The 25,458-nt window shown below is 49.3% G+C and overlaps 1 protein-coding gene across 1 annotated transcript; it reads right to left on the reverse strand.

Annotated features, from left to right (window-relative positions):
* Positions 1-14,185: 14,185 nt before the first annotated feature.
* On the reverse strand, positions 14,186-25,033 carry STC2 (stanniocalcin 2; the record flags this gene model as incomplete). Its single annotated transcript, XM_079702279.1, has 4 exons — positions 14,186-14,588; positions 19,665-19,876; positions 22,680-22,822; positions 24,883-25,033. 4 exons carry the CDS (start codon positions 25,031-25,033, stop codon positions 14,186-14,188), a joined length of 909 nt encoding a protein of 302 aa, XP_079558405.1.
* Between the last annotated feature and the right edge of the window lie 425 nt (positions 25,034-25,458).

A 25,458-nucleotide genomic window follows, 5' to 3' on the forward strand; every position in this document is an offset into this window, starting at 1 on the left:
TATTAGAGCAGTGCAGAAGGACCTTCCCTTCTGGTTTTGGAGGAATTGGAAGGGGAAGGTTTGGAATTCTATATCCTCAGGCTCATGGCCCAGGCTTGACAAAAGCCCCTTCAGGATGGAAATAACTCTGCGGCTCCCAGCTCTACCGTCCATCTCTAGGACCAACAGCACTTTTTCTTTGTCTGCAAACTGCTGTGCTGGTGTTTGCAGACTGGGTTCCTGCTTGCTAACTGTGTACTCTCTCAGTCCTACAGAAGGTGACTTCCACCAGGCCTCCCTGTTGTTTATCTTGTCTTCAGATGAGTCATTACATCTTGTGACTTATTGACAGGTCTGATGTGGCTCTGCAGAGAATCCAAAAGCCGCGGGTGGCCACCCAGACCCCTCGGAGGAGTGCCTGTGTCATGGAGGAGAGAAACCAGGACTCCGTCTTAGGGATTCCTGAGGTCAAGTCTTAGCTCCTCCAGACATGACCTGGAGGAAGTTACTTAACCTCTGGGAGTCTGTTTCATTTTCTGTAAAGGGGGAATAACAATTTCCACCTTTCTGGGGTGTTGTGCGATTTTATCTTTTTAAACACTGGTCTAAATGTGGAAGGCTAGGAAAGATTTCAGACCTTGGGGCTATCTGCAAGGTTGTTGTCGTGGAGTTACTTGGCCCTCTGGTAGGTTCTTGGCCCTGTGTGCACCACCCAATAATTTAATTCCGTATATCACCTCCTTAGTTTTCCTTCTGGCTCCCCTATTGTGGTGGGGGGCCTGTGGTGGTGGTTATGCACTCATTAGGTATTTGCTGTTGCCTGCCCAGGTGTGTGCTCAGGATCAGTGCAGCCCGCAGTGCTGATCCACCCAGCAGAACTACTCTTTACTTTGTCTGTTGACTGCTCATGCTACTTCTTTTTTGTTTCAATTTTTATTTTTTAATCAAAGTAGTACCTATATATAGTGAAAAATTTTAAACACAAGTCCTAATGACAGATTCTCCCCTCTTCCATGGTTGGCACATGGCTGTCCAGATTAGAGGGTTTTTTTTTTTTCCAGCCTCCCTTGCAGCTAGGAATGACCATGGGACTCAGTTCTGACCAGTGAGATTTAAGCAGAAGTATTGTGGGGTTGCTTTGGGGAAATATCCTAAAAAGACAGCTGGTAGGCACCCTTTTTCCATCCTACTGGTTGAAACGTGGATTTGATGGCTGGAGCTGGAGCAACCATACTGAACCATAAGGTAGTCTTGGAACTGTAACTTGTATATGGTTTAGCAGTGAGAAAAAGGAGCCCGCATCTTTGACACCTTTGTAGAGCAGCCCAGAGTCTTCTCTCTGCAGACTTTTACATTTCTGTTTTAATTAAAGGATTTTGTTTTGGGCTCCTTTGCGTTTCTTTCTGCCAAATCGAATTCTAGCAGATCCAAATGACTTGCCCCACACCTTTCCACCATTGAATGCTACTCCCCAGAGACAACCACTTGCTGCCCTTTAGCTCATATTTACCTTCAGAAGTCTGAAGAACACAACTCCCTGTTATTTCTTGTTTATTTGTGCATTTGATTTTAGACACTATCTATTGACTTCCTACGACAAACTATTAGGATTTAGCTCTCTTTGCTCACCCCCCAACCCTCTGCTACACACAAACACTGCCCTTCTGCTCATCTTGCCAATATAGATTTCTGGTTGAATCCATATATGGTGTATTTATCCATTGTTACAACTGTGTAATTATTGTTCACAGCCAAGCTAGGTCCATACTACAGGGAGTGTCCTATGATTACATTTTCTTTTTAAAATATAAGTTTTTACTTTTCATGGAATTAATAATGCATCTTTTTTGGTTTGTTTCATTTTCTTTTTTTTTTTTTCCAGTATGTTATTGGGGAATTAATTACATGTAGTAAAATGTATCATGAGCGTCCACCTTAATGACTTTTATATATGATATGCCTGTGACACCAGGACATATCTGTCACCCTAGAATATTCCCTTGTGTCCTGTCAGTTAAGACCTGTCTGTCTTGGCCCCCCAGAGAAAAACACTATTTTGAATTCTCACTCCATAGATCAGTTTTTCCTGGGTTTGAACCTTATGTAAGTAGACTCATACCACATATATTCTTTTCTGTCTGGCTTCTTCCCCTTGTCGTGTTTTGAAGATTCATCCACGTGGCTTTGTGTGTCACTTGTTCCTTTCAACTGCCAACTCGTATTCCTTGGATGGAAGTATCACGCTTGGTTTAATCCATCTCCTATTGGATGGACATTTGGGCCGGTTCCAGTTTTTTGCTATTATGCATAAAGTTACTCAATGTTCTTGTACTAATATATATATATATTAAAATTTATTTATTTATTCATTTTTAGCTGTGTTGGATCTTCGTTCCTGTGCGAGGGCTTTCTCTAGTTGTGGCAAGCAGGGGCCTCTCTTCATCGCGGTGTGCGGGCATCTCACTATAGCGGCCTCTCTTGTTGCGGAGCACAGGCTCCAGACGCGCAGGCTCAGTTGTTGTGGCTCACGGGCCTAGTTGCTCCGTGGCATGTGGGATCTTCCCGGACCAGGGCTCGAACCTGTGTCCCCTGCATTGGCAGGCAGACTCTCAACCACTGCACCACCAGGGAAGCCCTATTTTTTAATATTAGTACAATGTTCTTGTACTAATATTTTTGTGGCTCTATGTATTCATTTCTGTAGACATATTCCTAGGAGTGGGGTTTCTGGGCCATAGGATGGTTATATGTTTAACTTTATAAGAAACTGCCAAAGAGTTCCCCAAAGTGCTTGGACCATTGGTACCCTACCAGCAACATGTGAGAGGGCCAGTTGCTTCATTCCCTTGCCAGCGCTTGGGACAGTCTGTCATTCTTCATTTGATCTATTCTGCTGGGTGGATAGTGATGATCACGGGGGTCTTAAATTTGTATTCTTCATATTGACTAATGATGTTGAAGCCTTTTTCATGTGCTGATTAGCTATTTGGAGATCTTCTTTTGTGAAATGCCCGTTCAAGTCTTTTGCTCATTTTTGGTTTGCTTAGTTTCCTGTAACTAATTTAACCATCACTAACTTACCCCCAAGCTCACTGGCAGAACCAGGAAGTGATCATCTGCAGTCCCAGTTGGACTGGCTGCTCAGCTGCCACCCTGGACTCTTCTTACTGTCATCCTGGGAAGCCCCTTCCCTCTCTCCTGTGCTAGGTCTCTGCTTCCTGGATCTGATTGTGTCTTTGTTCTAATTTTAATCCCTCATTCTGGCAGCACACAGCCTTCAGGAGCTTCCTGTGGAAGGATATTTCAGAAGGAAAATTTTTGAGACCTGGCATGCTTGAAAAATATCTGGATTGTACTCCACTTAATTGATGACCTGAATGGGGGTAGAGTTACTTTCCCTCAGGATGCTGAAGCATTGCTCCTTTGTCTTCTGGCTTCCAGAGTGGCTGGTGAGAAGTCTGAGGCCATACTGATTCTTGATTCTTTGTCATGTAATTCTTCTCTCCTCTTTGGAAGCATTTGGGCTCTTCCCCCTTTATCCTTAGGAGTTTTGAAATTTCACAAGGATGCATCTTATTGGGGAGTTTTTCATTCACTGTCTTGGGTCCTCTTTAGGCCTTTCCAGTCTGAAAACTCTCATCCTTCAGTTCTGTACTGTTTCTTAGATAATTTTCTCCCTACCATTTTCTCCATCCCTTTATTCTGGAACCCTTTCTGACTGGACATTAAATCTCCTAGACTGAGTCTCCTTCTCTTTCATAATTCATCTCTTTCTGAGGGATTTTCTTAAATTGATCTCCCAATTATTTTATTGATATTTTTCATCTTTCTCTCTTATATTTTAATTTCCCAGAGCTCTTTTTAGATTTCCTAAATGTTCCTCTTTGTCTCCACCTAAGAAATGGAATGGCCATGAATGGCTGAGATACATCCATGAGGGTAGGCAGGAGGCCTGCTGAGGCCAGTCTGGTCAAGTATGTGAGTGAAGCAGGTAGGGTGCAAGACAATAGGGAGTGTTGGGACTGTGGTGGACTGGAATGTGGGCTCAGGACTGATGGATGTTTTGATTCTTTTTTTCTTTTTAATTAATTTATTTTTGGCTGCTTTGGGTCTTTGTTGCTGCACACGAGCTTTCTCCAGTTGTGGTGAGCAGCGGGCTACTCTTCACGGTGCGTGGGCTTCTATCGTGGTGGCTTCTCTTGTTGCGGAGCATGGGCTCCAGGCATGTGGGCTTCAGTAGTTGTGGCTCACAGGCTCTAGAGCGCAGGCTCCGTAGTTGTGGTGCACGGGCTTCGCTGCTCCGCGGCATGTGGGATCTTCCTGGACCAGGGCTCGAACCCGTGTCCCCTGTGTTGGCAGGTGGATTCTTAACCACTGCGCCACCAGGGAAGTCCAATGTTATTATTTTTGAAGAAAAGCTGGAAGTTTGGATTTTTGTGGCTTGTATGTGCTGGCAACTAATTTAACTTAAAAAAAAATCAACGTATGAGTCAAACAAAACCCGCAGGTCATACGTGACCTGTGAGACGCCATTTTGTGAACTTCTAGTGTGGGCCTTCTAGTTTGCCAAACACTGTTACCTTCATTCTCTTAACTTGTTTTGCACATAACCCGACAAAGCCTCTTGCCAAATGGCTGGTCGTGGGTAGAACCTGTCTTAAGAATTAAGTGCTCTGTTGAAGGTTTTTATTTTTTAGTTGTTATCATTTTTAAAAATTAATTAATTAATTATTGAAGTATAGTTGATTGACAATGTTGTGTTAGTTTCAGGTGTACGGTAAAGTGATATATGTATATGTATATATATATATATATATATATATGTATATATATATATTCTTTTTCTCATTCTTTTCCCTTATAGGTTATTACAAAATATTGAGTGCTATACCCTGTGCTATACAGTAGGTCCTTGTTGTTTATCTACTTTATATATAGTAGTGTGTATGTGTTACTCCCAAATTCCTAATTTATCCCTCCCCACCAGCTTTCCCCTTTGGTAACTGTAAGTTCGTTTTCTGTCTGTGAGTCTGTTTCTGTTTGTAATTAAGTTCATTTGTATCTTTTTTTTTAGATTCCACATATAAGAGATATGCTTGCCTTTCTCTGTCTGACTAACTTCACTTACTATGAAGCAGGTTTAAAAAAGCATTGGCTTTTAGGTAGCTGTGGGAGTGTGCTGCTCAGACCTCCTTGCTGTGAAGAGTGCAGCTAGTTCAGCCTCCACCTCCTATTCCTTCCAGGCCCATCAGCGTGTTGGGGCTGAGCCACACTCTTTCCAGGCTGCTCCTGGAGATGACTGAGCCCATGAATAGGGGGCCAGAGCCAGGCATGCCTGCCTGACACAGAGCAGCACGTTTTACCCTGGGCTCCCCACCATCCTGGCTGCGACTTTCTCAGAGCTGCCCTGAGGTCCTGCTCAGCCCTCCTTCCTTCCCTCTCTCCCTTCTCAGGTGTCAGCCCTGCACTGCGGTCTGAGGCTCCACCTGCCTGCTTCTTCTTTCCACTTGATCCTTCACAGTGTTTCTTCCAACAGATCTCTCGCACTTTTAATTCTGTCTCTGCCTTCCCTAACTGGCCCAGCTTCCGAGGCCCCAGGCCCTGGAAATACAGGTGTGTAGGTGCTTCTAGTGCTGCCTATAGAGGTCTGTGTTGAAAGTCCAAGGTTGAAGGAACCTCAGGGCAGCTACAGCTGGCAGAAGGGGCCTCAGAGGGCAGCTGGCCCCATTCTTTCTGTGTAGCTACAGTCACTAGGTGCCCGGAGATTCCCCCTGCCAGGTGCTGGCAGCCATCTGAATGGCCCAGAGGGACAGCTTCTCTTCTCAGAGGTGCTGGGATAACCCAGGGTCTGGAGGGCCAGGAATTCTCTGCTGGTTTCCTGTTTTCTGTTAGAATGTAGGGTTGTAGTCAGAGAGCTCTCTCACAAAGGGTCGGGGGAGGCTTCCCACCCCAGCCTTGCTTCTGGACAGTGGGGCAGTGGGGTTTGGTCAGCCGACCCCCTCCTGGGTCCTCCTCTGCATCTGTCATTGTGCTCCCCAGCAGGCTGGCTTTCCTGCTTCATATCCTCCCAGGAGGATACACGATGATTTTCCCAATGACGGGAGCCTCTGGGTAAACGTTGAGTGACTCAGAAAGGCTGACAGCCTTGACATGCTTGTGCGAGGGGTTCATAGCTCTTGGGCCATGCTGAGCTGAACTCTTCTTCCTAATCTCCCCTCTTCTAGAAATGTGAGTTCAGTGCTAAGGGGGAGGTGGACCCCAGCGTGAACCCAACAGTTGGATAAGCCGGGGGGAAGGAGATGCAGAGCTGTCAGACAGCAGCTTCTCTTTATTCTCATATCTCTTCTCACCCTCCATTGACACTTTTGCAATCAGGGTCATCTGACCTTGGCTGTTGGGAGTGGGGGATTGGAGTTGTGTCAGCTTCTGGGGAGGGAGCCTGCTTCCACACCCCTCCCTTCCCCCCCCACCCCCAACCAGGGTTCAGTGGATAGAATGGGGCAAGGGAGGAGTCGCAGGGCATCACAGACCCTCCTAGGAAAGGATGGGGCAGCTTATCCCTTTTGTGTTCTTGACAGCTTATCCCTTCTGTGCTCAGGCTTGCCCTGCTGGGTGAGTGTGAGCCTGAATGTGAAATGAGTTTTTCCCTAACTCCTCTGTTCAAGAACTGCCCCCATCTTCAGCATCAAAAGTGTGGAGAAGCTTCTACACTGCCGGGTCACCCCCATCATTTCTCCTGCAGAGGCGGGCACCAGTCCCTGGGGACCACGGACCTGGAGGGCTTCAAGGGCAGTGGGCCTGGCAAGCCTGGAAGGCACTCTTCATTTTAAAGGTGCTATTCTTGGTCTGGAAACCCTAGTGAGTCCACTAGCGTTTTGCAGATCGGCCCCACTTCCTCTGAGAAGGCATTTGGACCCTATCCTGGGGCTCCATCTCATTCCTTTGTGCCTTTCATCGTTTTCCTTTTTAAAAATACATTCCTCTTCATTTCAGCTGAGTCATTTTCCTCCCCCTCCTTCTCTTCTTGACAGTCCCAGCAGCCGGAAGGAGCCCTGTCCCAAATCCTTGGCTACTCCAGGCCAGATCTTTTCCAAATGTCCAACTCTCAGGAACCTTGGCATCCAGTGGAGTGGGCTCTGGCCCCAAATCTCTCTCCTCCCTCATCTCTGTCAGTCTCTGCTTTCTTTCTCATTAAGGAGTTTATGAACTGGCTTTTCTGTGGGTCCCTTGCCTTGAGGTTTGCGGAGAGAGAGCCTGGCAGGAAGGCCCTCTGCTCCCAGCGTGTTGGTTGCTGCCTGGCCCAACCTACCGCTTGGAGCTGCTCAGTATCCACCTAGTTAGGCTCTGCCCCCTTATGCCTGGTTCAAATTCCCACTGTGTGGGGCTGACCCCTCTATCCTGGCCATAGAATACTTTGTACCTGCCTCAGACAACTGCCAGGACAGTGGAAAGGATGGGACAGCTCATCCCTTCTGTGCTCTTGACTTTAGGCTCAAACCTTCCAAAATGGCCAGGAGGACTAATCCCCACTGTTGACATGGCATCCATGGTCTTCAGAGCATCTCCTGTGTATTGTCACTTTCGTATAGCTTCAGTCATTTCTCCTCACTACCCAGTGTGAGGGAAGCAGCGTAGCTGTTAGTTTCCTTATTTTGTAGCTGAGGAAACAGGCTTACAAAGTGTGACTGATTCGCCAAGATCTCAGGGTCAGTCCTGATTTAGTTTTTCAGTCATTATTTTTTTTTAAAAAGAGATTTATCAGGTACAAGACAAGTAAGTGTCTGGATCAATATTATGTCTCCTGACTCTAAAATTATTAGGCTTCCCAGTGACCTTTAATTCTGACACCCACTCACTGACTCTCTGACATGTCAGTGCCCCTTACAAGGACACAAGGATATATTTCCTTTAGGAGTTAAAGTGAATTGAAACTTATCTGATTTGACAAGTTGGCATCCTTTTAGGACAAGAGGTTTCATTCATTCATTCATTCCCCCTGTGTGATGGCCAGGCCTCTGGAGAGACATGAAACTGTGTGCAGAGGTCAGTGTCTGCCCTTGTGACATTCATTTCCAAGGATGAACTTCAAACCCTAGTTTAGATCTGAAGAATGTGCTGTAAAATCCTCCAGTCTGTCTTGGGGAAGCCAGTTATCATGGAAGGGAGGAAGGGAGACTAACCACCCTGAGACAGCCATGATTTGCGAGGCCTTGGGGGATGAGGTGTCACATGGAGAGGGAGAGAGAGAGAAGGGGATGAGGGTGGGGGCCAGGAGCACTGAGATGCCATCTTAAAGGGCCCATCCATCCATCTGGGAAGGCAGCTAACGCCATCTGGAGAAGAGACCAACCGGCCAGCAGAGCCCTTTCTAAGTTTCTGACCCACAAAATTGTGAGCAAAATAAAATCATTGTTTCAATCTACTATGTTTTGGGGGTTGTTGTTAACATTGCAATAAACAACCAGGACAAAATTCCAGGGCCTGGTCATCCACCCTGCACGAAGCCCTCTTTGGTGCCCCCAGTCCTCTGCTGAGTATTCTGCATGACTCACCAGGGTCAGCAGGCAAGTGGTCTCCATTCTTATTAGGTTGTCACTTCTTTTTACATGGCCACTCCCCCTTAGCTTTAAGAACTATAAACGATCCTGGAAACTCTCCAATGGAACATGGAATTAGCCGATTCTCCTCAGCACCTTGTGAACAATTGCCCTGCCTCTGAGAATTCCTGGAGGGGCTTCTCTTGTCTTTCCCATGCTTTAGTTCGCCCAGGCAGACCTGATGTTACATGGTGGTAGGTGGGAATACACCCTCGAGTGCCAGGAGGCTTGGGTTCTCTGGGACATCAGAGTTCATCCTGGTGGGGCTCGTTTCACGCATAAGCTTAGGTTGGCTTTGTGGCTTCCCCCCACCCCCATTCTCTTCAGTGAGTGACTTTTGAGTGTGTGCTCTTTCTGGGGAGTGATAAAAACTGAACTGCTTATGCTAGCAGCCACGCATGACTCCCAGCTCAAAGCTTGTATTGCTCTTTTCCTTCTTTTTCGCCACCCCTCCCCGCAAATACTTTTACATAAAACGTGTTCTCTGGACAAGGCTTGTCCTCTCCTCAGTAGGGTGCTTTTTTTTTTTTTTGACTTTAGAATAAATTCAAATTTCCGTCTCCAGATTGCGGGACCCACAATTGCTCCTTTTGGAAACTTTGCTTAAATACTAGCATATTTGGAAGATCTTCTAACCCTCCCACAGCCTCATTGTTCCTGAACCGGTGGACTGGAGCAGTCCTGAAGGTTGCGGGGAGGCAGCTGCGTTTCTGAACTCGGGGGTATTAAACCCACATTTTCACATCAGGGGTGATGGATGGTAAGGCAGAGCAGGGTGAGCCCTGCCACCCCCTGGAGCTAGCTAGCCTTGCGATGGGCTCTAGGCAAATTAAGATGCCTTTGAGCCTCAGTTTCTTTATATGTAAAATGAGGCTCAGAAATAATACCTGTAAGGCACCAGGCAGCGCATGGGGCACATAACAGATCCACAAGAAACTGCAACTATCGTGATGAGGGTGATGACAGTGGTGAAGATTTCAAGGAAGCCTGACATCTCAGGCAGGGCTGGCGATCAGGTGGGTTTAGTGGAGACAACTCAATCTACATGGTGACACAAGCCAGCCACTGCCCAAATGATTTCCTCAGGGACACTTGAGAAGCACCTTAAAAAAAAAATTACCCACATGCACAGAAAAGCAATGAGATGCCGTGATGTTCCTGCTCTTCCTTTAACCTGAACCAAAGTCTGAGTCTTTGCAGAGAGGAAAGGTGAGAGCATCAATTTTCCTTTCCGTTCTAAAGCAGAACTCCTCAGAGGCCTGGTGCTATAAAGCTAAGAGTATAATTTATTCTTTCTCTAAGCCCTGTGTAAAATAGGAATAATACTGACTGGTTTAAATTTAAAAAGAAATCAGATGTGGAGGAGCTAGGCCTGAAGTGGGGGAAAGCATGTGTGCTTAGAGTCACACATCTGGGTTTGAGTTCAGACCCCGCCCCCTCGCTAGCCACATGGTTTGGGAGAAGTTGCTTTACTTTTCTATACCTTGGTTTCTTCACCTGTAGAATGGGGATAAGACCTGCTACTTGTGGGACATAATGGGGATGAGATTACGTATGCAACGTGCCTAGTGTGGTCCTGGGCACATAGTAGGTATGCCAATGGTGGAGTAAATCAGGGACTCCAGCTCTGTTGTGTTGAGGCTTCCCTGCCTGTGCAGAGCCATTGAGCTTTTATTCTGGTGGCGTCCACTGCAGGCTCAGTCTGAAAGAAGGGGTGGCCAACTCCAAGGTCTGTGGACTCCAGAGGGAGCTGTGAGGACCGCCCTGATGGCCCTGGGCCAATCACAGGAAGCTCATCCTCCTCTTTGTCTGGGTGATCCAGGCAGGGTTTTGAACAGAGTCCCTGTGATGGAGGAGAAGCCCAGGGCGGTCTTCTTCCCTGGGTTCCCCTCCCTGTAAACTGAACATCCAGCATTTAAAAAAAATCTTTATTGAAGTATAGTTGATTTACAATGTGGTGTTAATTTCTGCTGTACAGCAAAGTGACTCAATTATACATAGAATATATATTCTTTTTTCATATTCTTTTCCATTATGGTTTATCACAGGATGCTGCATATAGATCCTTGTGCTACACAGTAGGACCTTGTTGTTGTCTTTTTTGGCTGCAACACGCAGCTTGCAGGATCTTGCCCTGAACCTGGGCCACCACAGTGAAAGCCCAGAATCTTAACCCCTAGGCCACCAGGGAAGTCCCAGGACCTTGTTTTGTATCCATTCTATATATAATAGTTTGCATCTGCTAATCTCAAACTCCCAATCCTTCCCTCCCCCAACCCCCTCCCCCTTGGCAACCACAAGTCTGTTCTCTATGTCTGTGAGTCTGTTTCTTTTTTGTAGATATCTGAACATCCAGCATTTAAAATGGACTCAAACCCCACTTGCTCACAGTCATCTCCCTTGGCCCATCCAAAGCCCTCTCAGACAATAACGCTACTCAAGGGGAAGTCAATTATTTAAAACCTTTATTAATGCTTGGAGAAAGATAATGCAGTGTGACAATGTACAGGTCCTGCTGCCTAAATCCATAACAGAAACAGATATTATGACTTAGCGAGCTCACGTGGTACCAATGCTGAGATCGGATGAGGGTTGTTCTTCCTTAGGAAATGGGCCCTGGAAGCATTGTTTTCCCATGTTGTTCTAACGAAGACTTTTCCTTGGTTCGAGTTGAAATTTCTCTCTCTCTCTGTGTGTGTGTGTGTGTGTGTGTGTGTGTGTGTGTGTGTGTGTCAAAGTATGACTATAGCTCTGGGCTGGCGTTTTCTATTTTAGTTTTGAGTGTTAGCATTTCACTCTACTCAGGCTTCTCACTTCAGAATAACAGGGCTATTTATTGATACAAAGGAGAGGTGTTTGGATCATCTTGTTAAGATGCAAGGCTCAAAATAAACATCATATCTTTATTTGGAATCCACATCCTTCCTCAAAGGAAGGCTCAAGAGCAAATCTGTATGAAGTACGAAGCCCCAAGTTCAGGGCCTATTTTTAAGGATGACTTTGTTTACATTTTAGATTGTACAAATGCCTCTGTCCATGCTTACAGGAATTTAGATTTTCCTCAGTTTTGAGATGAAAAATCTCAGCAATAAATACTATTGTAGGCTTCAAAACATTAGGAACCAGAATGCAAGGATTTCTACCTGACTTTTGAGAAGAAACAAAACAGTGGCATGAAAAATATACAACAGAGATCAGTGAGGGGTTCAAATCAACATAGTAAGCAATTTTATGCCTTGGGGGAAAACACTGAGATAATAAATACAAATGACAAATATTTACAATAGAAGCAACACATGGGACGTCAGGAGCGAACACGTAAAATAGTTACACTGAGGAAAACATAAAAGTGATGCCTTTCACCCATCCAGCCCAGGAGCCGGCGAACAAATGAACAGCTGACCCAGCAACGCGAGAGAATGTTATTGCTTCAGCTTTTGAGTGATGTAAGGAAAACAGTCCACGTGCTGCGCGGCTTGAGACACGTTCTCAAGGCATAAGCAGCGAGGGCATCCACCGCTTATGTTTGTGGCTTGAACGTAAACCGAACACAGTTTATGTTCGGTTGCCACGGCAGAGCCTGACACACCGGTCCTCCTCCCTCCGAGGGCAGAGCCGGATTAAGTGCACCGTCTCCTCCTCTTTCTGCAGCTCTAGCTCTCTCTAGGTGCTTCTCTCAGCCTTTTGTCCCCCTCCCCCGACACCCAAATGGTTTCTTTCCAACATGGATCATGAAAGATTGGGGAAATGACGCTCCGGCACCATGTCTTGGCAGCAATGAGATTGGATTTGGGTTATATAAACACTAGCTGTGCTTTGGGTAAGGGCATTCTGTGGAACAAATCATTTTCGAGTAGATAAATTTAGCTTCTTTATCTCTGGCTTCAGGTTGCTTTCAGGGAAAGCTATGTAAATGGAGGATGCATACTTTTTTGCCCAGTCACTAGAACAGCAGTCAGCAAACTCAGGCCCAAGTGCCAAGTCCAGTTGGGTCCCTGTTAAATAAACTTTTAATGGCGTGGAGCCAAGCCTATTTGGTATGTGTTGTCTACGTATGTCTGCTTTCAGGCGACAAAGGCTTAGTTGAGTAGCTGCAACAGAAAGCATACAACCTGCCAAACCGAAAATAGTGTATTCCCTATCTGGACCTTTATAGAGAAGGTCTGCCGACCCCTGCTCTAGAAGGACCTGGCCCAGCACATCCATCCACTCCTTGCAATACTGGGCTCCTGTCTGAGTACTGGCTGCAAGAAAGGATAAGCTTTAATTTGTAGCCTGTTGGGAAAGAGAAGTAAAGGCCTATCTCTGAAACCTCTTCAGTAACCACGAGCCATCCACTGCTGACGATTTCTGTTCTAATCTTCTCCCTGTATCTTTACTTCTGTCTCTCCTCTCTGCCTTTCTTTTGTTTACTCTGACTCCTTTTCTTATTGCTAAATTTTCAATCTGGATCTGGGAAATCTCGTCCCTCAGCGATTTTCAGCAGTCTCCTCCATTTATGCAAAAGGTCGGCATTCCTTGGTGAAAATTACTGAGTAGTCCTTCTGTGTTCCCCTTTTCCATCCTCCAGCACGGAGAGGCCAGCTTTCCAACTTGGCCTCATGGAATCCAGGGTACGGTGCTTTATCTGTCTTGGCTGAGGGTCAAGGTGAGATGCCGAAATGCAAAAGGAAATCTGTCAAATGCACTCCTCCTGTGTGCATTTTCCTCCAGGTGTGGCTTTGCCCTAAGTGGCAATGCGCCCACGTCAGGCAGTCAGATGTACGGCTACACTGCTCTTTGATTCCTTTAAAAATAGCACTAAAAACAATTCAGCCCCCAAAGATGGGTTGTTTTTTGTTTTCCCTTGAGCTGGTTTTAATGACCCAGTTGCTTTGTTTGAAAGCTATTTATTTAGACGACAGATATGGAGATGTAACTGGATAAATAAAAAAAAAGTGAAATCGAGACGTGAAGCAGTGGTTAAAATACAAACACACAGGGGCCACTCCCTCGGACAGGGTACCCCAGACAGAACAATGGCTCAGAAATTACACTTAGAACCCTCACCCGCCCCTTCCCAAGTTGCTCCAAATCTCAAGGTCCCATGCAAGAAACTGGATTTGGTTTGGCACCGAGCACCCACACGGCCCCTGCTTCCTCTCCACCCTTCTCCCGATTCCCAGGGAGATTTTCACACCCACTCCTTCACCGGAATCCAGCTGCCCTCCACCAAGACAGCACCAGAAGCTGCGGTCTGGGCCGCGATCCAGCCCCGGGGGTCACCCCCGCCCCTCCCCATCGCCTCCCACAGCAGAGGGAACCGCAGGATGCCGCCCAGGGGCTCCGCGGATGGAAAGGAGGCAAAGTTGCAATGAGGACGCCGGATGGCTCCCTCCTTTCGGGATGTGCAGGTGCGGGACCCAGCGGGCACAACCGAGCCCTCGCTGCTGCCCAGGGAGTCTCCGCTTCACCTGTTCATGCCGCTAACGTACACCTCCATCAAGTCCGCAATCCCCATCAAATCCTGCGTGTGACATCCCCCCTCTTGAATGGCAAATGTTTTGGAATGTCCAGAGAGAAGAAAATGGACGGCGTGGAGGAACGATTTCCCGGCCGGGCCTTCCGTTTCACCTCCGGATATCAGAATACTCGGACTGTTCATCCTCCCACTCGCTGCTTCCAGAAGTTCCCTGGGCCCCGTGGCCGGCCGCTCTGCCCCGGGTGTGGGCGTTTGCGTGGCTCTTGCTACCTCGCTCGCCCTTGGCACCTCGGCGGGTCTCTTGACTGCTGGGCTCCGAGAGGTGGTGACCTGCTTCGCCGTGGTGGCCCCTGGAGACCTTGGCCCTGTGGCCCTGGAGCTGGCGCTCGGGAGGCGCCGTGGGAGGCCTCTGGATGGCCGAGGTGCAGAAACTCAAGATGGAGCACAGACTTCCCCAGTTCTGCTCACACTGAGCCTGGACGCTGTGCGTGATGGCCTCCTTCACCTCCTCCCCACAGGTCAGCAATAGGTTCACCAGGTCCACGTAGGGTCTGGAGATTGAGAGAGAGACCCAGGATGCAGTACGCCTGCAGAGGGCAGGACCGATATACCAGGGGAGAGGGATGTGACCAACACTCGGCCTGGGTTTGGTTTGGTGGAAGATCTTTCTGGAACTACTTGAAGCCTTTACCCCTATTCTTTGGAGTACTGGTCTCAACCAACATGGACTGGGTGGCCATTAAGGACTGGGCTCCATGCCGGGCATTGAAGAGAATTGGAGGCTGGGGAGAGAGCCTACCACAAGATAAAGGGCCAGTGAGGGACTTCCCTGGCTGTCCTGTGGTTAGGAAGCCACGCTTCCACTGCAGGGGGCCGGGTTCGATCCCTGGCTGGGGAACTAAGATCCTGAATGCCATGCACAAAGAAAAGGGCCGGTGAGAATTCACAGGTGCATATGCTAGAAGTCTAGGAAGAATCTCTGGTTATGGGGGGCAAGAACGCCAGCTGTGTGAATAAGAGGGCAGGGGCGCTCCGGGTCTGTTTAGGGTGTGCTAACTAGGAGGGTTTTAGCGGGCGTGGAGCTGGGTCTTCGAGCCAGTGGAATACTTAGGCAAATGGTGAAGGGCCTTAAATACCAAACTGAGGAGTCTTTATGGCAGGGAAGCGAGGCTGGCTGGCTGTGCACTCGGTGTCCTTCTCTTAGGTGAGCTTTGTACGTGAGGCTCCCAAGAAACCATCTTACCCGTGGTCTGTGTTTGCCCCTGGTTTGGGCTCATGGTGATAAAGGGTGTTTTGGGAAGTTTCTGGGTGCACTCTCCTCTGTACCTGGAGGAGTCCGGAACAGGCAGAGAAGGGTGGGGGATGTGAATTCCCACAGAGCTCTTCCCCTCCTTGGTAGCAGAGGCCGAGGTGGGGGAGTGGCTGTCAAAGCACCTCTATGCTTCCAATCTGGGCTTCCCCACAACGGGAGATGAGGGAGGGGAGAGCTGGCTGAGAGGGGTCTATGTGCTTGGGACGAGAGCCAGCTGTCTGTGAAATAAGCACGCTGGGATCCCAAGGGGAGGGCCAGTTGCTCAGGCCATCCCAGCTGCCCCGGGTTGTTGTTTAGGAAAGTGCTGGAGGACCACGTCATGCAAACCTTCCGCCTGCGGGTGGGAGGTGTGTGCAGAAAACTGGAGCAGTGTGTGCCTGCTTCTTATATTTTGGGGCCCATCTGGCAAACGGTACCCCCGGCAATGGGCTCTCCTGGCCCACTCACTGAGCCTTTCTTACATCTCACTGGCCTTTTAAGATCCCCAAGGTGGGAGAGGGGTATGGAGTGTTCCATGTGGCTAACCAGCTTTCTTGAGCAGTCCTCACTGGCAGAATTTCTGGATATCTCTGATCACGAACATGGAAGCTCTGGGCCATCCCTTTGGGCAGGAAGTCACTCTGGAACGTGAGATCATTTGTAAGAAGAAGAACAAGAATTTTTTTTTCCTCTGTGAGCCTGGACCGCCTGGGGGGCTGCATTATAGCCCATTTAATCTTTTCTCTACAAGTTGACAGTTGCCGCCAAGCAGGAAGAGCAGATTGTGTTTTGAGACTTGTGAAGTAGTTTACTGCCGTTTTTATGAATTAGTCCTCAAGTTGTAATTGAGTGAACTGTCCTCATTTCATCGATATAAAAAAGGAGACGAGGTGGGGGGGTGGGGGCTTGGAAGCTTCTGGGCTGGGAAGGCCTGGGGCTGGGCTGAGAGTGGAGAGGAGGACTGTTCTGGATGATAGAGATCAAGCTGCCTTTTAAGGCCTACTTGATGCCTTCAGAGTCAGAGAGTCTGGGCATGGCTGATGGGTAGGGTGCTGAAACTCTCTAAGGCAGGCCCCTAACAGTGACAAGGACAGTGATGACCCAAGTCTGCTTGAGTTAAGAGACGAGGGCATGGGGCAACACAAGGGAAATGCTCCCTGCAGGTCTGTTTCCTTCCATCTTTTGAAAACTAGCAACTGACTGCCTCAGGGAGGTCAGGGTCACCGAGTATATCTGCTAGAGCAGCATCGGGATTTTAGCACCTGATCCTACCGGCCACCCCCTGGGGCTAGATGGGCAAATCATGGAGGCTGAGCATCTGTCCTTTTGGGATGCTCTCCTTCACGTGTCTTTCCCCAGAGTAAGGGGAGACCCTCTTGGGAATGCACAGACTGCCTCTTGGCCTCCTTTGCCAGGGCCTCCTGCCCACCAGATGAGCTCTCTGAATCCCGAGGCGGTCCCGGAAGGCTGGACTAGCCCACGCTCTCTTCTGCCCTCAGCGCTGTCGGCTGGGGAGAAAGCTGTGAACTGTGGGGAGGGCTGTGTGTTCATCTAAGCTTGTTTCGAGCTGGCATGGTGCCTTCTCCGGCTGCTAGCTCAGCCCGTGTCTAATGACAAAGCCCAGCTCTCTCCACTGGGCGTCAGCAAGGCTAAAAGATTTTTTAAAATACTTGGAGCGGGACGTGCCTGGAGGCTGCCAGCACTCAGTGACAGGGGGTGTGGTGGCCAAGCGGTTGATATGGAGGAGGTGGGATGGGAAGGGATGAGGGGAACAGAGGGTTCGAAGGAAGTCCCTTTAACTGAACGTGTTTTGGGGTGGATGAGGATCCGGCTGAGGGATGCGGGTGACGTGCATTCTGGAGTGACTATGATTTCCTCCTCTCTAGAGGGAAGAGCAAATTCAGTTTTCATTTTCTTATCTGTGGCCAATGTCACACATTCTTAAATGGTCTTCTTGATATTTGGGGACGGATGGGATCTTTTGTGCCCAAATCAGTTAAGATAGTTAAAAAACAAAAACCTCAGTTCAGCTTGAAGTACTAGTTGATGCAGTGTGTAGTCGTGGCTTCAGAAGGGAAGGCAGTGGGGATTTGTGGGGAGCTAGAGGTGCCGGCTTAGCAGGAGGCAAGATGACTTGTATGCAGCCACACTGAGAATTTAAGAAAATGGCCCAGGTTTGCTTTCGGGAAGGACCACCAGCATTTCCAGAGCAGGCCTGGGTGGGGGCTATGTGTTGGCTCTAAATGATGTAAGGAGTCCTTTGGAAGTCAGGGTCCCATGGCCCCATGGACCATGTTTCCGTAGAGGAGATGTCAGAAAGCCACAGCACTTTACCTCTCCTTAAATTCAAGGTGGGGAGGGTGGTGAAAAACCTCAAAACCTTCAGTTTCCCCACAGAAGACGTTTCCTCAGAAAGACAAAGTCTTCTTGGCTCCAAGAATGTACCATAGAATTAAAAACTAGTGCCCCGTCATCCATTCTCGAGGCCAACAAACTATCTCTAAAGGACGACAGTGGGCTGAGGACAAATGACTTCATGAGTTTCTCAGCCATGGGGTGTCTGCCTCTTGCAGGGGCACCTTGAAGGGAGGAAATTTCACAGTGCTCTGCTGGTGTAATGGGGCTGTTTCTGAGAAAAGGGAAAAATCCTGCCACATTTGGGGACCACTGAGCCTTTAGCTGGTCTAGGGGGGAGAATGCAGCCTAGGTTACAAGGAGGTTTGAGGTCTATCCCTGACAACTGGCTTCAGAATCACCAATTCCCAAGTTGAAAAGTCGGAATTGAACCTCAGAGTAAGACCTTTAACCTCTTAGCTTCACTTTCTTCCTCTGTTGTATGGGGACAGGATTCTCTGGCTTGTAGCATTGTTGGGAAAGATAAATGAGATAACCCAGGTAAAGTCTCTGGCCAAAGGGCCTGGCCCACTCAGAAAATGATAGTTATTGTTATTGCTAGTGTTGTTGATGTTATTGTTGCTTTGTTTTTCTATAGGGATTTGGAAGAATAGAAAATATTTTATCAGGCGTTAGTGTAACTCAAGGAAAAGCCACATCGGTTTGCTCTTGGCAAGAGCTGCTGGCAGAGATTCATGGTGAATCTTATAATTCTAACACTGCACCAAGGGGTGCTGCAAGATACCTAGAGCCTCATAATCAAGTGGAAAGTGACAGGTGACGGTTGCTGTCCTCTGTGATCTAAGTGGTGTATGTGGGGGTGGAGAGTGGCCTGTTTAGCGACATAGCTGGGGGAGGCCATGGCACAAACTAAGGAGCAAGAGTTCATAAAATTGTACTGATTTGGCTCAGTAAGTCACTGTGTAAAGACTAACAGTGCTATGACTTGTACTGGGCTGCTTAGCTAGTAGCTTGCTTTCTGCCCTAAGTCCCCAAGGAAGGCGCCATTGTAACCTTCAGGGGCTACTGTGTTAGAAGCAACTATGTACCCACATGCTTTACTACTCTGCAAAATTTAGGATTCTATAGGGATGTTTTTTAAGGAAGGAGATGTCCTGGGTTTAGGATCGAATTGCAAGTCTTCCAATAAGTATGTTCCTATTTCCTCACTTTGGCATAAAGGTGTTTAGCTGATTAAAGTTTTTGTCATTTGTTTTGCATTTTCTCTGGGACGGCGTTAATGTTAGAGAAGGTGAACTGGACCTTCTAAAGGAAAAGAGAGCTTATGGAGGCAGGAGAAAAAGCTATTGGTATGTAAGAGTGTAAATCCTGGAGTCCGACCGCCTGGCTCCTTACACTGGCTTTGCCTTTCATTGTCTGTGCGACCTTTACCGCAGTGAATCTCAGTTTTCTTATCTGTAAAATGGAGACGAGAGTGGTACCCAGCTCACGGCGCTGTCATGTGGATCAAGTGAAAAATTCATATGAAGCCCTTAGCACAATACTTGGCACTTAGTACATGCTCAATATATATTATCAGCTCTCGGCCGTCTGCCGGGGCACCTGCATGGCTACTTGGAACACTCTGGCACTGTTGGGATCTTGGCTGAGGGGAAGACGAAAGGTATGTCCGAATTCTACACATCTCATGCTCGGTGAAAATATTTCCTGTGGCTACTGCTTAGGATTTCGAAACCGATGGTGGAAATTTCTTTAGCTTTTCCTGAAGGCCAGCTGGAAGGGGACTCCCAGGGAGTCAGTGCGCAGCTTTCTGAGGTAAACCACAACCTTCCCAGTTTGACAGGAGAGTTCAGCCTCTACAAACCAGCCCCTCAAACCGAGGAAGACTCTCCTCCAGCCCCAGCAGGCCTCCCCTTCCTCTATCCTAGTTGCACCATTCCCTTCCCCCGCCACCCCCCTGCCCCCAGAGGGCAGCACTCACTCATGCAGCAGTAAGTCCTTGAAGTGGATCATCTCCACCATCACCCGGGTGTTCTCCTGGGCGGCAGAGCACAGGTCGTGCTTGAGGTAGCATTCCCGCTGTAACTGGAACACCATCTCCTTGATAGCCGGGCACTTCCGGCTTATGCAGCCGAATCTGTGCCGCAGAGCATGGGCCTTACACTTCAAGGCATCTTTGATGAAGGACTTGCCCTGAGAGCAGAGGGGACAGCGGAGGGAGGCGGGGCAGAAGAGACCAGTCCTTGTTACACACTTCGACTTTTTTACCGTTTTTGGGCGTACGAGGGATTTTTCTGACAACTGAACTCCAAGGCCCTGCCGCACACAGACACCCTTGCAGGGGACAGGCTGAGGCTACATCAGGAGGTCCGTCCAGAGTGACGGGATACCCCCGCGTTCGGCCCCAAAGAATGTTACTCGGGAGACAAACGCATCGGCCTCCTTCCTCCTGACCTGCTCTGCTAGGCTTCCTGGTCCTGGGCCTCCCATGGCCCTCTATCCTCAAGGCGGCCCACTGTTGGCCGTTTGGTGGCAACGCTTCTGGAACACAAGGGGGAATTTGGCCAGGCATAAATCCAGAACTCCTTGGTGGTGCCCAGCAAGAGTTTTTCTCAAGTAGAAAGTGCCTGTTTGTCCAAATCTCACATCTTTCCTTGTTCCTTCTAGTGATGTCAAGATCGGGTGCTAGCTGGGCCTCCCTTCTCTGTCTCAGTGCCTCCTGCCACCCCCAGCCCATACTCTCTCTTGTCTCCTCCTAGCCTTTAAGGAGGAGCATTCTTTTCCTTTTTGAAAGCAATTCGACTCCTTTAAACTGTTAGGGTTATTGCCTCTAAAAGGCCCGCCTGGCACACTGCCTGGCAGCATCTGGAGCCTGAACTGCCCAACTGACAGCCCCTCCCCCATGCTCCCGGCCTCTGAGTGGCGAAGGCAGCCAGGCATACATCTGGCCTACAGTTCTCTTTCCTGGCAACCCCATTAGATTGCTCTTATCCTAGAAAGGAGACAGCTGTTCGGGGTGTGGCGGTGAGCCCGGGCCGGCAGCTCCCTTATCAACCTCTCGGGGCAGAGAGGCACTGTGGGATACCTACCCAGGGATCCCCACACCCCGCTTACTATAGAAACAAGCTGTCGTTGGAGAGGCCACCCCCTGTTTTGAGACAGGCGCGGACGTATCGGAGTTGAGAAAGTAAATGGGTTTAGGTTGGAAGTGGGAAGCCAGCCAGCATGTTTATTTCAGTTCTCTCCTTTAGAAGCAGTTGAAATGTCTGCAGATAGTGTCTGATCACTGAAAAACCACCTCCCCGTAGCCCCCTTTCCTCTGACTCTCCAGTGGGAGCCAAATAGGATGGAGGGTAGGGTGTGCCAGTTTATTAAGTAGTTATGGGCTGAGATCTGACTTGAAAGGGATGCTTCTAACTTGAGAACATACTGCTGTTGGTTGAGAAAAAAAAAGGAAGATTAATTTATGTGAGGGCTGCAGTAATATGTTCTTGGTATTCTTCCCTGACATCCTGTGGGATTGCCCTGAAATACACATCTTTCCTCCGGATTTCCTATTACGTTTCCTAATTCCAGTTAATCCAGAAGGGATGCTTTATTAGGGAGTCTCAAGGAGTTCAAACGTTCTACTCTTCTTTCCTTCCCCGGTTTCTGTTTCCCCTGCTGCCACCCCACATCCTCTGTAAGGGAGGCTGCCAGCCCTGTCATATTGCTCTCTGGTTCCCAGGCGTTGCTTTGTCAGGCTCTCTACAGGATGTCAGTACATGGTGACTGGTGATGTTCATAAATCACACCTAAACTGTTGGCCTCCTCCAAACACTGTCATGGCTCTCCAATGAAATGGGAGAGGAAGTCTGTAACAACTACAGGGTACTTCATAGTGCATATATGGGCTGGGGAGGACCTGAAGGAGATGAGCCTAATGCTCCGCTCCATCTGAAATGTGTTTGGATCGTGGGCACTGGAGCCATAAAGTTGCTTGTTGGGTTCATTTCCTGCCCACAGAGCAACTGGGCTTTACCCCGGGGACCCTGGGAAAACTGAAGTGGGTCAGGCCCTGACTATATGTATTACATAGAGCAGGACTCATTCAGGGTTCTGACTTTTCAGGTTGGGAAAGGAGGATCTACTACCAAGGAGGGAGAAAAGTCTGCTCTTGTGGAGGCCCTGATTTATCCATGCTACACGCCCACATGCCCTCTACATTTATTTATTTATTTATTTTTGGCTGTGTTGGGTCTTTGTGGCTGCGCGTGGGCTTTCTCTAGTTGAGGCGAGCGGGGGCTTCTCTTGTTGCGGAGCACAGGCTCTAGGCGTGCGGACTTCAGCAGTTGTGGCTCGCGGGCTCTAGAGTGCAGGCTCAGTAGCTGTGGCGCACGGGCTTCGTTGCTCCGCAGCATGTGGGATCTTCCCTGACCAGGGATTGAACCCGTGTCCTCTGCATTGGCAGATGGATTCTTAACCACTGCGCCACCAGGGAAGCCCCCCACATGCCCTCTAAGAGATGATGAATTTCTACAAATTTTGTGTCTCTTTTATTCTTGAAAATCGCTTTCATCATGGTCAGTTGGAGTCCTTGCCCTTCCCCCCTCAACCTACTGCTCCTAAATGTGATGGGCCTTGCAGACTGGGTTCCGGGTAGCCAGACATCCTTAGGTGTCCCTTAGAAGGGGTTTATTATTTATTATGACTTTTGTCTTCTCTGCTAAGAATCCTCAGATAAGTGTTCAAATTGGTCTCCATTCCACTCTGTGTGTGGAGACACAGTTGAAGAGTGGAGAAGGATTTAGCCTACACGACAGGTCCAGAAAGCTGAACTCCAGGAGTGGAGTGGGGAGTCATTGGCAGCCTGCTGCTCACCTAGAAGGTCTCTGGCAAGTGCTAAAACCCACCATGACGATCAGCTAAGAAAATCTGTTAACAAGTCTTTCCAATGAACATTTCGATCACGCTATGCTAACACAAAACATTCTTGGTGCTCAATATGGTTTTTTACCTGGGCATCGAATTTTCCAGCGTTGTGCAGAAAAGTCATGCAAATTCCATGTAAGCCCCGTATCTCACAAGAGTTGTTCTCGAAACATTCAAACACGCCACACCCCACATCGCCAGCGTTGACCAAGCAGTGCTGGATTTCCGCTAAAATGAGAATTACATACAATCATATACAAAATTCTCAGCTATGCTGGGGAGTGCAGAGAGGCCGGTTGAAACAAAAGTAATGACTAAAAGAAAATTTAAGAAAAAAAGTTAGAAGTGACTATTTCAGGATCTAAAAAACCAGGGAAAGAACATTTCATCACTTAATCTACTTATGAAAATGTATTTGTAAATATTTGTAAAAAATTAGCCAAACCTACATTGCGAAAGTCACAATCAGAAGTTAGGTCTGAACACTCCATTTTTCATCCTTCTCATCTTATTAAAGTATTTGTGGGAATACTTAGTTTGAAAGCATAAGATATTTCAGCTTTCTAAACCCACAGACAAAAATAAAATTTCAACCGATTAGCTTGCTCTTTCCCTTCTGTACTTCATCAATGAAATACCCTTCTCTACTTGGATGAAGCTGCTGCTATTAAATCAAGGTCATTTCCTTCCTGACCCCCCAATGAAAGCGTCCAAAAAGCAGTTTCAATTCAGCTTTATGATTCAACATCTAAAAATCAAAACAAAATTCCTATTAAGGCAGAGCCTCCAAACCATCCGCATTAAAAATACCAGGCTAGGGAAGCTGCGGTTTGCAAGCAAGCTCAGGAATAGAGTCAGATGCGGGCTAGTCTGCAGAAACGCAACCTTCGCAGTTAGAGGCTCCTTTTAAACAGAGGTCCGGGGTGAGATGTCGCTTCATCCCCTAGAATTCCCGCGGCCCGGGAGTTTGCTGCCCTCCTTCGCAGAACGTGGCCCTAATTTGTCTCTGTGAAAGGACCGGCTGAGAGGGAGTTAACTGTCAGGCTGCCGCGCGCAAAGCCTGTCTTCCTTCCCTCCCCCTACCCAATTCCTTGACTTAAACCAACCACAAAATTACATCAGAAAAGTATATTTTGGAAGAAGGGCGGGGTCGGAGGAGATAATCCACATTCAGATTAAATCTGCGGAGAGAATGAGGGGCGTGTATTTATTGAGGGTCACCAACTAGCGAAAATCACGTTCGATTCTCAGGGAAAGCTCTGGGACTTGCCCTGAGGAGAGGGTGGGTGAGGGTCCTAGGATGAGGTGCCTCCTAGGCACCCTAGGCACCCGCCTGTGGAGGTGGGAGACTCCCGGATGACCCCACGCGCGGCCCCGGCGCGCCGGCCAGGAGCGCGCAGGGCCGCGATTCACTCGTTCCGGGCGTCGCTAATGGGCACTCGTGCATTCCTGCTCGTGCGGTGAGCGCACGCACGCCGCCCCCGGGTTCGCAGGCCCCCTAAATAAAGGGAGGGCCGTGAAGAGCGAAGGAGCTGTAGGCAGATTTTCTTCCTCTCCAGGAGGCTGGGAAAAGGGCCAGCCCCGAGCCCTGCACGCCTGGCTGTGCTCGGCAGCTTGTGGGTGAGCGGAGAGCCGGTCGAGCAGCTGCGGCGCACGGTTCGGGCCGTGTCACCATTTCTTCCCTTGCTGACCTGCCGTGGAGAGGGGGACGGCGGCAGCACCGCAGAGGTACGCTTTTGCGCCACCCGCCCCTACCCCTTCCGAAAGGAATGCCCCCTAAGGGGAAAGTTCAAAATGCAATCTGTCTCGCCTACAAAGTTCTCGGATGTCGGGCATCTTTTGAGGAAGGGGAGAAGCGGTCCTGCCGCGGCCCGCCGGCTGGGAAGAGAAGTTCTCCGGGTTCAAGGCGCAGCCCCACTCCGGGGACCCTCCGTGCCTCCCGCAAGCCGGTCAGGATGGAGCAGGGAGCTCTGAACCGGACCGGGGACTCCGGAGCCGGCACTGGCCGCGTCAGACGCTGCTTCACTTACCCTCGACCCAGGGAGGACAGCAACAAGTCCTGCCCCAGCCATTTCATCACCCTGCCAGCACGTGCGGATTCCGGGCGCGCGGAGCCCGGCGCGGACCTCGCTTTGCCTCGCGCTTTCCTTTGCACGTCCTACGCCACCCCAAGAGTTTGCGCGGCCCAGGGTGGGCGCCCAGTTCCGGGCGAAGCGCCCGGGGCGCTCTGCGTGGGTGCCGGGTGTCTTCTCCCAGCAGCTCCCCGCCGCTGGGGCGCACGCACTTACCTGTGTTCTGCAAGGACAGACGGCCTTTCTGCTGGGATCCCCTGTCTTGGGGACCTTCGGGCGGATTGGTGGCGTCGGTCCCTCGCGCCGGGTCGAAGGTAGCCAACACCAAAGCCAGGGTCACGAACTGGCGCAGCCGCTCGGCACACATGGTTCTTGGTAAACCTCCCGCCCGGAGACCTGGATTCTTTGTGCTCCCCTCCTCCTCTTCCTCCTCCTTCTCCGCTTCCCCTCCTCCTCCCACTCTTCCTCCTCGCTCGCCTTTTCCCTCCTTGCGGCCGCGGCTCGGATAGAGGTTACCCAGCGCCCTCCCGTAGCTCTCTGGAGAGCATGTGACCAGGCCGTTAGCGGCGCCGCGAGTGCCCGGCAATGGCAGGGATGGTGCCTCAAATATCCCTGGAAGCTCTGGTGTCACTTGAATGAAGGAGTCGAGCAGGTGTTGTCCCGGCGGCTGGACCAATCCGAGACCCCCGCCCGTTTGACAACACGGTCGGGAGGCGTGGCCTGTGCCCAACTACTACGGGAGGAAGGCGAGCGCCGCTGGGAGCGCCTGACAAAGTTGCAGACCTGGCGGCG

The sequence above is a fragment of the Hyperoodon ampullatus genome (genome assembly GCF_949752795.1).
Source record: "Hyperoodon ampullatus genome assembly, chromosome: 4".
Classification (NCBI taxonomy): domain Eukaryota; kingdom Metazoa; phylum Chordata; class Mammalia; order Artiodactyla; family Ziphiidae; genus Hyperoodon; species Hyperoodon ampullatus.